Below are 13,560 nucleotides of genomic sequence, written 5' to 3'. Positions count from 1 at the left end.
ACAGAAGATTTTAAATTAGAAGTGTTACTCTGGACCTAATTAGGGTTTAGTACTCCTCTCCTGTGTTCCCTGAACACGGATGATGCAGGCACTGAATGTGTCTAAGAACATAGTTGCTCACATCCCCACAGGATACTTGTCTTGCCTATCCAAGCATATCTGAAACTTCCCACTATTATTTCATTTCCTGCTCCCACAGTCTCCCCAGTTTCCCTCAGTACACCACAGTGTGTGTGCCCATCCTGGCTGGGCAGTCAAAATACTCATCAAGACTGCATTTTTCCTACTGCAGCCTGGATTTAGAGTTTATAAGGATTCTATGTTTTTCACAGGTATGGCTAGCTTGCAGGTAGTTGTAGAAACTTTACTCCATGCAAGCAAGAGTTCAGGTCATAAGGAAAGCATCTACTCTGTTTACTTGAGCTTTATTCATTGGTTATTCTGGACTAATGTATCTAAGACTCACCTAGACCTGTCTTACTCACTTTGACACATTCAGTTTGCCTTGAGCATTCAGTACCCTAAAAATTTCCCTCCAATCCCTAACATTCTGTGATTCTGTGATTGTGTGTAATGTGTAGCATGTTTAAATGGAAACAATCCATAGTGAGGCTCAATTGCTCAAAATGCAGCTACACATCATTAGGAAACAATACTGAATGAGGCTTTGTACTACAGGTCTCCTGGCAATTTGGTAGAATTCCCCCTTTTTTCTTCAAAGAGAAATGGAACTGAAACCATATTCAGGCGGTAAAATCGATACAGAACCATTAATTTAAACAGCAAACTGCTTTATTCCAATACCTTATGCACTGAAGGGTCAGTTTGCACCTCAGTGACTGAGTATAATAAAAACTCGTATCTGACAAAAAAGATCGTTTAGACAGAGCGAGTCAAACTTATATTGAGTGACACACGTCCAAAAGCGAAAGTATTACTACTTATAGTTATATAGGCCACAGAAGTATTTCAAGGAGATGCTTCCACAAAAAGATGAAGCAACTGCACAAGAAAATATGGAGCTGATTAATGATCAGCATTTTTTATTCACTTCCAGGCTGCAACACTTGACATAATACTTTGAAAGCATTTGAAAACACAGGGTACAGGTTTCTCACTTCTTACAGAGATGTAAACAGGTTGTGACAATCAGGCATCTGTCTACAGAAGTGCTGTGGATTCTGACTACAGGAAGTCAGATCAGAATGTGCTGCACAATTAGAAGATAATTTTCTAGTCTATAAGGCTGCTCTTATCAAGGATGACCTTATCATCCATCATTAACAACGAACATACTTCATAGCAGCTTGAGAAGAAAGTTATTTCAAAGAACTTCGAGAAATTCTGAAGTATGAGGAACTACAGACTGCTCTCCAACCTCAAGTAAAGCATTGCAATGTGATGTGTAAAATTAGACTTTCAGTTCTTCATGAAGGGCAATTTATGGCTTGAGCTTAGTATTGTTTTTCCACCAGCCTGTGACCTTCTGTACTTTTTTCTCTTAAGTAAAAAAGCAACAGGTCAACCAGGAACTCTATTCAAATGCTTTTAACTCACATTTATCACACAGCGCACAGATCTTTAGAAATGTCAACCAGAAAGCTCTCATTCTCACTGAAAGGTTGTGGAAAAAACTCAACATTTTTAAGCCAACCAAGGTGGGGAGTGGGGACATTGTTTCACCTACTGCTCTACCAAAGGGATCTCAGCTTTAGTTCCTGATCTGCTAGAGAAGCAGTTGGTTTGATGATAGTCATGTGCTAGTATATCTAAATGAAAAAGAGAAAGCATCCAGTGAAAGCAACTGAGGAAATAACCAAATCTGTAGATTTTAATGCTTGGCAAGGAGAAGTACTCTAAGAACCATTTAAAAAATAGATTTATTTGGACACATTGTAAGGTATAACCATATCTGGATGAAGCAAAAACATTTTAGAAAATGCAGCAACCTGATTCCTTCACTGAGTTTAGTTCTACTAAAGAACCCTAAAGCAAGGAGATCAAAATCCTAGTTTCCACAAATATTACACCTTTTCCATGAATACTTCAAAAGGAAAAGAAGCAAATTTGTGTTAATCAGCATACCCATACACTATTTATCCAGGATTGAATCACAAGACCAGGCAAGTGAAAGGCAAAATGCTCTTAAGACAATTGTTACACACATATGAGGGTACTATTTAAGGATTTGAGGAACCACTTTTGTATGCCTGTTTAGTTAATCACTGAGAAATGTGACTGTTCAACGTAACTATCCATTTCATTATAAGGTGCACAGCACACATACACCTCACAAGACTGAGGTAATTTCTTACTTTGCTACCTGGACAGTGTTAAATGTGATTTGGGCAAAAACATCAAACTTGGAACTGAAACTTGCAGAAGAGCATACCAAGGTTTAAAACCAAATTCCTATTAAAAAATAATAAAAAATCACACAGGTGACTACCAAATATGCAGACCTTCACATGATATATATTTTTGAAAAATGTAGCTCACCTTGATGCATGTAATTTTACTCAAAGGAAACTTAGCTTTTCTATGGAAAAGATACTTGTCCCATTAATAACTGCTATAAGTAACCATTTACAGTATTTTAACTCTTAAAAGCTAAAAAGAACTTCAGGTATGAATTACAGATGATGAATTATTTGACTTTGGTTAAAAAAAAAAAAAAGAGGTGGAAGTTTTTTTAATTGACCTTTTCTTACGAAATGTTTTCTAAATAAGCGAACAGAATCAGATCACTGCTTAACAAATGAACTACAATACTGAGCTGAAGTTTCTCGATAGGCAGGTTTAAGATCCTTCAGCATTATGTGAAGACATCCAAACTAGGTTTAAATACCCTCATACTGAATTAGGTCCAGCTCTGGTGGCAGAACTCATTCAGGGCAGGTAGCTTAGAGAAGAGTTACTTCTATTCTGCACTGAGAGTTCAGACGGCAGTCAGGTGAAGAGATGAGACAGAGTAAAGCTGCCCTTTCGCAAGACTTCTTTGAAGTCCCATCATCTTCAGAACTGCTCAAGTCGCCTATAATCTGTTCCCAATCTACTCTTCAGTAATAAACTAGAGAATTCCTCAAGTATGCCCACAGTTGTATCCTTAGATGCCTGCAAGTATTAACCTATCAGATACAACCATCTTTTTCCTCCTTCAGAATCATATCAAGCCTCCTGTTATTACGCGAGTTACTTGAAGTAAGTTACAACTGCTGTTTCAAAAGCAATTCCATCAGGATTCTCAAATACCTTGTTCAGTTTTCTGCTTCAAAGACAGCACAAGCACAATGATTATGGGAAAGAAATAAGGGACAAATACAGTAACTCAAAAATCCAAAATACTGCTGCTAAGCACAGAATTCTCAATAATGCCTTAATGTGTTGACTTGCAAAACTTTTCAGAAAGTCCTAACCTAAAAAATTAATTACAGAAAAGTTGAAACTAAACCTAAATCTGGGGTCTAGTAAGACAGGCATATTTATTTAATTATTTAACAATATTGGGAAGTAGGCCTCTCAGCCTTGTAATCTCTAATGCGTTAGAAATGTCTTTGGTAGACAGGCTCAGTATCAGGGCTTGAGGCATCTTAACTGTGCAGGAGCAGCTGCTCCTGACCACCACTGAACTCCAAACTCAGCAGGAGCCAGGAGCTCCGGCCTCTCACAGAGCCATTTGACTAACAGGTGGGTGGCAGCATCTTGACTTAGCAAAAAGCAAAGTTTCCAAGACCTAAGTGATATCTGTTGGAATACTCACCTCATAATCACAGATTCACAGAATAGTTGAGGTCAGAAGGGATATCTGGAGATTGTCTAGTCCAACTCCTGCTCAAAACAGGGCCAGCAGGTTGTCTAGGGCCATACCAGTTGGATTCTGAGTAACACCAAGGCTGGTAACTCCACAATCTCTCTGGACAGCCTGTGCCAGTGCTCAGTCACCCTCACAGTGAAAAAGTGTTTCCTGATGTTCAGAGGGAACCTCCTGTGTTTGAGTTTGCACCTATCATTGGTGTCCTGTCACTGGGCACCACCACAGAGACTGGCTCAATTTTCTTTTCACTCTCCCTTCAGGTATTTAAATGCATTGACGAGATTTTTCCCTGTCAGCTTTCTCTTTTCCAGGTTGAACAGTCCCAACTCTCTCAGCTTTTTCTCAATTGAGCAATGCTCCAGGTCCTTAATCATCTTTATGATGCAGTGATGAGATAGACTGGAAAAAGCCAACATCTTAAAACATTTATTTGCTGAGTCTGAGATTAAGATTACCATGCTCAACCTTGTAGTGAAACACACCAACTATTGCAGGTCTGAAAGTTTCAACCAGTAGCTACAGACAGAAAAGAGGCAGAATTTTTATTGTTTAATGTTTACCAAAAAGTTCAGCACTTACTTAATGGCTTCACACATGTCCAGTCCCATTTTCACACAATTCTTGGCATGATTTTGAAGAGAAATAGGCAGTCCAGAAACACAGTAATAGCAGTCACCTAGGATTTTAATTCTCATACATTCATTTTCCTGGAAGAAAAAGCAAGGTGAGACCGTCACTTTCAACTTAAATTACATAAAAGAAGATTAATGTTACAAAGACTGACTTAAATGAGATTAGCAACATCATTCTACTTGAGGTTATTTCAGCAGAGAAGGATTTTGCTTGCTAAAAAAGAAGTGCTGTCAGAGTTCTGTTCAAATGATTCCTCCATCTGTTATGGTCCTTAATGGGCAAAACTAGGAAGTAAGTTCACTTCAAAACATCCAGTGTTGCTCACACCTTAGATTAAAGAAATGAGCCCAAGTATCATGTACTCAATCCAAATAAAGTATTTTTATTTGAAATATGGAATCAAAATTCCACATTCACATCTTTGAAGAGGTACTATGCAATATTTCATGAAACAAGCAATCATAATCTTATTTCTGTCTTTTGTACTCTAAGGCAATCTAAAGTTTTGGGTTTTTTTAACCAATACTGGACAATAGTTTTTGAACTAATAGAAAACACAGAAAATTTGTATTTGTTTTAGTGTTTCTATTTCACCGTTGCACACAGCATGAAGTTTGATGTAATTTTGATAAAAATGACATCTAAATGTGACTGTATTTGAGTCTTTTATTGAGTAATCAAGAGACTGTTGTCAGTAATTACAATTGTTTCAATCAGTATTGCCTCTGTTGTCCTCCAGTCTCTTAAAGGCTTTTTCGTAGATTGCAAAACTGACTGCATCAGTTTTCTATCTTGAGTTTCTTAATCCTTGTTATTGTAAAAAAATCTATTTTAAAAGCTGTTCATCTGCCATTAAGCTTTATCGGGGTCCATAAACTGTCTCTATTGGTCCAATTACAAGGAGCTACCTTGTTTTTCACAGATTTTTACACTGGCAGAAACACACTGTTGCACTCAGACCAGAGCCAGATTTTTTTTCTTCACATATTTCAAGTCTAATCTTCTTGCCAAAGCCTCAAAAATGCTGCCTGGAGGCAGAAGAATCCTCAAGGAGAAACAGTATTTTAAAGATGACTTACTTATTTAAATTCACAGTAGCAGCCCAGTAGAAACCCACCTTTGCAATCTGATCAAACTTGCCAAACAGTTCATTTAGCATGTGCACCAGTTCCCCTGGTGAGCAGTCACTGGCCAGACGAGTGAATCCCACGATATCAGCGTACAAGATGCTACAATAGGAACGAACAGTTGCCTTCTGCAGAACTCAGATTTATCAGTCAACAGTAAAACCTGAAAACAAGTATTCTGGACTTCACAGAAGTATGCCCACACCCAAAACAGCCACTGCTAAATGTAGGGCAATAAATATAACTTATAAGTAAACCTACATTGATCTTTGTAAGCATTACCTTTATAGTTAATATACACCTATATTTACCTTTATAGGTATTACCTTCACAGGTATTACCTTGTCAGGTATATCTACATTTATAGGTAATTATAGGCATGCTACACCTATATTTGTTACAGTGTATTCAAAAATATAAATATTTTTTCTACTAACAAATTGGCAATAATGGGAATTATTTCAGTAAACATGTTTATTGTCAGAAATTGTTTAATAACTTTTTATCGTTGTAGGTATTTTCTATCTGGATGTACCTGCCAGTGATATGCAGCATGGAAGTATTTGTTCAATTGTTACTCACACTATTAAATTCAAGTTCAGTTGCTAAGATATTCAAGCCATACACTATGTTTCTATTCATCATGACAACTCGACCAACTGATAGAATCAGGCTAAGGAAAAAGTATTTGTGTTTGCAAGTGAAAATGAACTTCCTCAAAAGTCCTACAATACTTGTTTTAAAATAATAATTTCTAAAAATGTCATTCAAATTAACTTGTTCAATCAGAAAAGCAGGCAAAGCAACTTGAAGAGATGAAAGAATATTTTGAAAAAATTATGAATTATTTTTCAAAGTTCAAGAAATTTATAATTAATAAATAATTAGATTTGTCAGCAGAATATTTTATCTCAGGTACTGTGCAAATACATGATACAGCTGCTTCTACTTACATTACATAAAACCCAAGAAATTGCTCCAGTTTAGAAAATTACAAATTCAGAATAATATAACTGGCATGAATTACAATTTTGACAAGTATACATGAAAGCAGGTTTTGGTACTTGAACCTGAAAAATTCAGACATTATGAAGAAAGTCTGTTAATGCATGGCTTTTTCTAAACAAATGTTTATCACTTTTATTGCTCTTCTAAACATGGAATTGTTAGCATTTGATGAAATTAATGGATACTAAACAGTAAGTTGTTAAAAACACATTAAAACAATTTTTTCTTAATTGCTCTCTTAATACTTTCTTTTCAAAATTTTTCTGAATGTTGTTGATACATTTTATTACAGTACAATACCTGACATTGGTGTGCCTTTTGACATAGAGATTGTGGAAGTTGTTGGTGTTTTCCAGCTGGCCTGCCTTGGGACCTTGCAACCTCTGAATGATCTCTGCTTTCATTTCCATGGCAATGTGAGCAGGCAGTAAAGAAAGTAGAAGACGCTCCTAAAATTTGAAATGAAATGTCCACAATTTCTTTAAGGAGAAAAAAAATTAGCATGGAAGCAAGGCACACACTACAGTCTATTCCCTAGGACATTTCAATAAGACTCGCACTCAGGCATTTGCTTGGTATGACCTCCAAAATTAATGCGTTCCTTAAAGAACTTGATAAAGATATACATACACGTCCAACTAACATCTAACTTCCTCAAGGTTTTGTGTATATTAGAGAAAGCTTAAGCTAAATTTAACATCTGAAAAAGTTGCATACAGTAATCTATTCAATATCTGAGTACAATGCAGGAAATACAGATTAGCAAATAAAGCAAGAACTGCAAGGATTGTTCAGAGGATTTCAGGGAAATGCAGTCTAATTCAGGCAAGAATAGGTTGAATCATTTTTAAATGTATTTTAAATGTTTAGCGATAGTTTTAGCCATTGTGGGACTGCAAATGAAAAGATAAAATCAAGACACAGAATATATTGAAAATGTTGGACTTCTGCAGACTGTTTTGATATGTACCCTCCCATTACTTTAATATGGCATTTGACAAACTGAAGTTTTTTGAAAATATTAACCTAAAAGGAAATGGAATTTTTTTAAAACCCTATATATTTTTCCTTACCTTTTGTTCGTATTATAATCATGGTCTTCTCCTTGTGAAGCTCTTTTACATCAGTACATTTTAATTTTGCAATTTCACCTGTGACAGCTTTTCATTTTGTTCCTAGTTCTCTGGAAAACTGAATCTACAAAAGAATAGCTAGAACTCTGCAAAAAACCCCTTCCTGCTTTGATCACACTCCACCTCAAATCAGGAATTTTCTTGTAGACAGAGCAGAGACAATAATCCTGGCTGAGCACAAAACCCAGAACCCTGAACCAGAGTGGAGGGGGAAGACAACTGTAAAAGCCCACAATGGAGTCAGAGATAGAAACAGCTATGCCAGAAAAGATGACAACCTCACAATGTGCATGGTCTGCAGGTGTTACAGTGATGCATTTTCTTTGCTTCACAATGTATGTATTTGCAGAGTTTGCTTTTCTGTTCGTGAAGGTACCAGGAGTGTAACTATTAATCCAGTGCTCTGCCTGGGATAATTTTTCTGTTGAGCTCTAATGACCTTGAGCAGAGCATGGTAATAACACACTGTGGACCCTCTGATACTTGCAGCTAACTCAGCTACCTATCTCTGTCATATATCACGAAGATTTCCCATTCCTCACAGCATTTGTCTACCTGTAGGTATAACATTAACTTGCATGTGGCCCTGTGAAACTGATCCTGCACACTTTGTAAAAAAACTCTATTTCAGTGAATCAAGACAGAATCTTGCTTTGTTGCTAAGTAATATTGAACTACTAATTCTCATTTTTTCTTTTTTCTTTCCTTTTTTTTTTTTTCACTTTGGTGAGATCTAAAGATAATTTTGATTCACATATGCATGGACTGCTCTTTATTTTGCATACAAAGGCATACAACATAAACAGTAAGACAAGTTGTGAAGCACATGTTCAAGGCAAAGCACACCTGTCTCTAGCCTGACTAAAGAAGGCAAGAACAAAAAATATGTATTGTTTTCCTACTGCTAGGATCTCAGATTTGACACATTGTAACTGAGAAGAATATATACAACTGACTTTTCCCCAAAATGTTAATGTGGCTTTATTTCTTAAATATAAGATTAATTTAGTATGTTTAGGCATTTTAGCAAGTACACATCCAAGAGGACGACATACTTTCATTTCTAATGTAGTCCACTCACCCTTGGTGGAGGTATTTTGCCAATTTACAAAGAATGCCTGCAAAACCAATGGATTTTTTTTTTATAATGAAAGCTTACTCTTGCAAGTTGCTCTTTAACCAACAGAAAGTCGCTGTTCTGTGACGTACAGACCGGTCAACTTTTTTAAAAAAATTATCATTAAATAGATAACAAAGAGGTGAGTGCTCTTAGCTCCAATTTTACATCGCTGTGCTCCCAGAAACCCAGAGATACTGGGCAAAGGTCAAAGAGAAAGGAACAAAAGTTTTCAAGAAAGCAGCAGAAAAAGGAATAGAAAAAGTTTTCACAGGAAGCAGCATGAAGTCAACTACAAGCTAAAAAACCGTAAGAAGAAAGGGAAAAGAGAATGTCCTCATTTTGTAGGTGCTTTTTGTCGACAGGTCAGACCACTATTCCATTCTGCCTAAACACCCTGGTAAAGCTGTTTACCACACCAGAACCTACCTCCAAATGTTTTCCATCGTCCATTTCCACTGTGCAGAAGAGAAGGTTACAGAGGCGGCTTTAGAGAACCGCAACTGGTGAAGCACACTGACAAACATCCTCCTGTGCCCAGATCCACCTAAATGCCTCAGCCACCCTCTCCATCTCACAGGCTGGGAGTGCTCACCTTTCAATCCCAAAGCGACCACTTGTGTGATAATGTGTCATCAAGTCACATATTACATTTCATGCAGATTGTTAATTTTAGTTTATTTCACTAAAAGACAACTGTGAAAGAAGCAGAGTCTTAAATGCTATTTATGAACACCATGGCTCTGCTGGTCATGTCAGCTAAATACAAGATGGTGACTAATGCATTGTTCCCTTTTCTTCTGCTAAAGATCCTAAGAAACACAAAGCATTTAAGAATACCTCTTCCTTCATGTTTTGTCATCTCTGGTGGCTAAAAAGAACATAGTGGAAGGAACAAAATCAATTACTAATCAGATTGTAGTGCCTGATGATGTGCACTGAAATTTCTGCAGACTGGGGAAGTGTCAGGAAGAAAGTAAATCAAGACTGCTGCTTATGGTGGCTTTTTATTTGAGAATATATTCTGTACTATTCTCTCAAAAAGACATCAAATCTACACATCAAAACCTAGATGAACTGACATACAAGGCATTGGCTTTGAGACAAAACACTTGTCTGTTTGTAGTAGGCAGAGAAGCAACTCTCCAAAAACACTCCTTAAAAAAAAAAGCCAAAGTAATTCTGAATGCAGGTCAAGTTGCAGCATTTAAAAGTCTTCAGACTAAAAATAACAGTACCTGCTTCTGGTAAAAGAGAAACTGCTGTGCTGTGGAAATAACAAAAATCACCTGAGAAATGTCCTTCATTGAATGTCACCAACATGACCTCACAACCAGTATGTGTGATTCATGCACAGGCACACCAGACTGTTTCCTGACTGTCCTGACTGTTCTCTGGGGCTGTGCTTTCCCCTCACTTGTAGCTGAGACCTTTATGTCCTGGGGCTAAAAGACAGAGCACACAATCCACACTGAATACAATATTATAGTGTCTTTCAATACTGTAGTTTAAGCACTCATTTCTTCTCAGAACTTGTCCATTCGGATCCCAGTATAGGGCTAGCAAGTAGTCATCCTCCTTGGATTCTCTGAGGATTTTCAGTGATGTCTGTCAAATTCTGACCCGAGTTCCTGCTCTCTCAAACTCTCATATCCACGTTGATTTCCTTGTCAGAAGTTTTCCTGATTTCTACAGATGACTTTAGCAGTCATATCCAGTTACTCATTACTCCCCTTAAAGCTTGATAAACTCTGGATGTTTGTTTAGATGGGTAAGTTAGCATATCTCAGTTAAAGATCATAGCATTGAGCCGGTTTTTGCAAGATGGCAATTGCATTTGCAGTATCTTGCACAGTGGAGGTCACGCTGTTGCTATGCAGTAAGCAAGCAAAATACCTTGAAATGCTTGGTACAGTACATTTTCTTAAGTGCAGATTTCACAAATCAAAGTCTTCTGGGCCTGAGGCAATAATGCTTTATTTATCTGCTCATTCCTGTTTTGTTATGTAAACTACCAATTGTGATTCACTCATTTGTACAAGACTACATGACTATCAAGTCTTTTCTTTACCAAAGCATAAATAATTCAAATAATTTATAGATCTAAAGGCCAAATATTCCTCCATCTAGTCTGATCATTTGAGTAATATAGACAACAGAACGTCATCATGGAGAAACAAAAGTATTCTGGTAGGGCTCACTACATTAAAATTAGTTTAGTGCCTTACTCTCAATGGAAAAAAAAAAACGGTCCTTTGAGGCAATTCACAGAATCTGATACTGAATTCCTACAGGGGGCAAGTCTCCCTTTTTTTCTCTCCTTCTTCCCCCTCACCCCTCCCACTTTGTCTATGGAGGGAAATGCAGATCCAGATTTTGGTCTTACTGGAAGAGATGTCTAGCTTCCTTGTTGAGCTTCTGGTACTGAAGAAGCCTCCAGAAAAACTACATATATGCAGATCAATTAAGTGACAGATGGACATTTTAGTCTCTGTAATCCTATATAGGGATATTTTTGTCCCTTACAATGTCATTTAGGGCACTGAATAATGAATTCTACTTTTCTGTGGTAGGTTTTGTTTTCAGATTGCTGTGGCATATATCTAATCAACTATTTAGCAAGTTTGACAAATCAGGTCAATAAGTCAGCATTAAGAGCTCTAGAATCCATTAGCCTATACACACATGCACCTTAACAGTGAAATTTACAAATAAACATGGATAAAATAAAATTTTCAGCTCCCCTTGAAATGTATCAAGAAATAACCTACAAGAAAGAAGTCTTAGGATTCCTGATCATGCAAAGATGACTCAGGCACGTGGCTGACAGAAATGGTGATCAACAGGGTACTTGCTTTGCAAATTATGGTACTGTTTACCCAGATCTCAAGTATATTCTCTTAAATACACCTACGAGGATAAGCAGCTGTAGACTGTTTTTCCTTAAAGCTAACTTGGACTTCTAACTGGGAGGGGAGATTATTTTTAACAATTAGGCACTATTATCCCCTTAATTTTAGCCTATATTAGTATTCTCCACCAACCTGATTACTTCTACTGAGACTAATAATTTGCATTTTACTCATACACACCAAGAAAGGTATTCAGTCTTGATTACAGAGACATCAAGAGATGGAGAATTCATCAAGTCCTAAGCTGTTTGTCCTAGTGGTTAATCAGATGAACTGTTAAAAACTGTTGAAAATGTATTCTGTATTTCTTACTTGAAGTCTTGGTTCTATTATATCTTTCTCAGCTCAAGATTAATGCCCACACTCTCTTCCCTGTAAAGTTAAAAACTGATCAGATAGCTTAATTTTCTTTTCCATCAAGTAAATAGACTTAGCTCCATAAATTTCCTGCTGCTAAGTATTTTCTACACTCTATTCTCTAAACTCTCAAAAACCCTCAGTCATTTTTTCAACATTCATTTGACACAGATCTCGACACTGTGCTCCAGTATGCAAAGACACACATAGCCTTCTGCCCTGTTCACCTCGACACACTGCTGCAATGTCTCTGGAGTTCCCTGTCTGCTGTTCCTCCAAAATATTTTTCAAAGTTGCAGCCTTCCAGTGTTCTAGCTATGACCCTTACTGTTTGCTTTCACAATTACAACTTTCCAGACAGTTATTATAAAGGTGCACCTTGTCTTGATGAATATAGTTTATTAAGCATTCTGTGTTTCTGTATTTACTCTCAGACTATCATTTGGCTTTTCTGCAAAAATGGTTGTCTGTGATTATCTTCATGTATCTCCTAGATCATTACTAAAGAACATATGACAGCATAAAGAATGAGAACTGGTTCTTGCAGAATATGACACACATGTCACTTTATCAAATATCTTTACTGACAGTTTCCAGATACCTGACTCAAAATCCATCAGAGTGTGCTCTTTTGATGGGTGTCAGTATTTTAATCAGGATGTCCACCAGCATTGCACCAAGCATCATACTGAAATCCACTGCTTTTGGAAAATTATTTAACCTAAACCTGTTCCCTGATAGAAACTGAAAAACATTTTTATATGACTTGATTGCTTACAAAGCTGTTGAGTACATGACTCCATTTCTTTTCAAATACAAAACCATCAGAGTAGCATCTTTTATTTCATACTGATTGTTTATACTCTTTCTATGTGGTGGCAGGCCCTTCCTTTGTTAGGAAGCATTTTTCCTGGAATGCTTCCAAAATGCTGCCATCAGCCTTGACAACAAAAAAATTAGATAAGGATTCTTTCTGACATTTAAAAGTCTCCTACATATCACAATTTTTGTCATTTTTTTTACATATCTAACTGATGCTTTTGCTTTCACTCATGGCTAGTACAGGCTTTAAGCCACAGCTGAAATCTTATCTCATCTTGCCTGCTCATTAACAGCCTCCTAAAGGGCTCCCCGTTGCTAGCAACGTTCATCTATGCCTCTTTTTTTTTGCCTTGCAGAAAATAATTTTTTTTCAAATCCCCAAGCACAGCACCATAAGGCTTTTTATCTTCATGATCCTGTAGGTGCAATTTCAAGGCTGGTGATGCCAGAAGTCAATATCAAAACCAGAAAACCAAAACACACAAGTACAATGAGAGCACCATTCACTCAGTCCCTGCTGCTTCACCAGCCACGGGACACGAACTCTCTCATTAAGATGTTTTGCAGAAGACAAGCTGCAGGTGTCAGGGAGCTGGCTCCAGCGAGAAAGGGACCCTCAAGTTTGGGCTGTCAGCAG

At 37.1% G+C, this 13,560-nt stretch overlaps 1 protein-coding gene across 3 annotated transcripts in view; it reads right to left on the bottom strand.

Annotated features, from left to right (window-relative positions):
• Positions 1–13,560, bottom strand: part of ADCY2 (adenylate cyclase 2) — a 224,471-nt gene that overhangs the window by 74,418 nt on the left and 136,493 nt on the right. For all 3 annotated transcript variants that reach the window (XM_071804444.1, XM_071804445.1, XM_065832081.2), the window contains 3 exons: positions 6,883–7,031; positions 5,565–5,676; positions 4,394–4,521 (listed from right to left, as the gene is read on the bottom strand). In XM_071804444.1, coding sequence (XP_071660545.1) covers positions 4,394–4,521; positions 5,565–5,676; positions 6,883–7,031 — 389 coding nt within the window. The remainder of the gene's footprint in view (positions 1–4,393; positions 4,522–5,564; positions 5,677–6,882; positions 7,032–13,560) is intronic.

The sequence above is a fragment of the Patagioenas fasciata genome, chromosome 2 (genome assembly GCF_037038585.1).
Source record: "Patagioenas fasciata isolate bPatFas1 chromosome 2, bPatFas1.hap1, whole genome shotgun sequence".
NCBI classification, from domain to species: Eukaryota; Metazoa; Chordata; class Aves; order Columbiformes; family Columbidae; genus Patagioenas; species Patagioenas fasciata.
The sequence above is the reverse complement of the archived record's forward strand: the minus strand, read 5'-3'. Positions and strand labels throughout refer to the sequence as shown.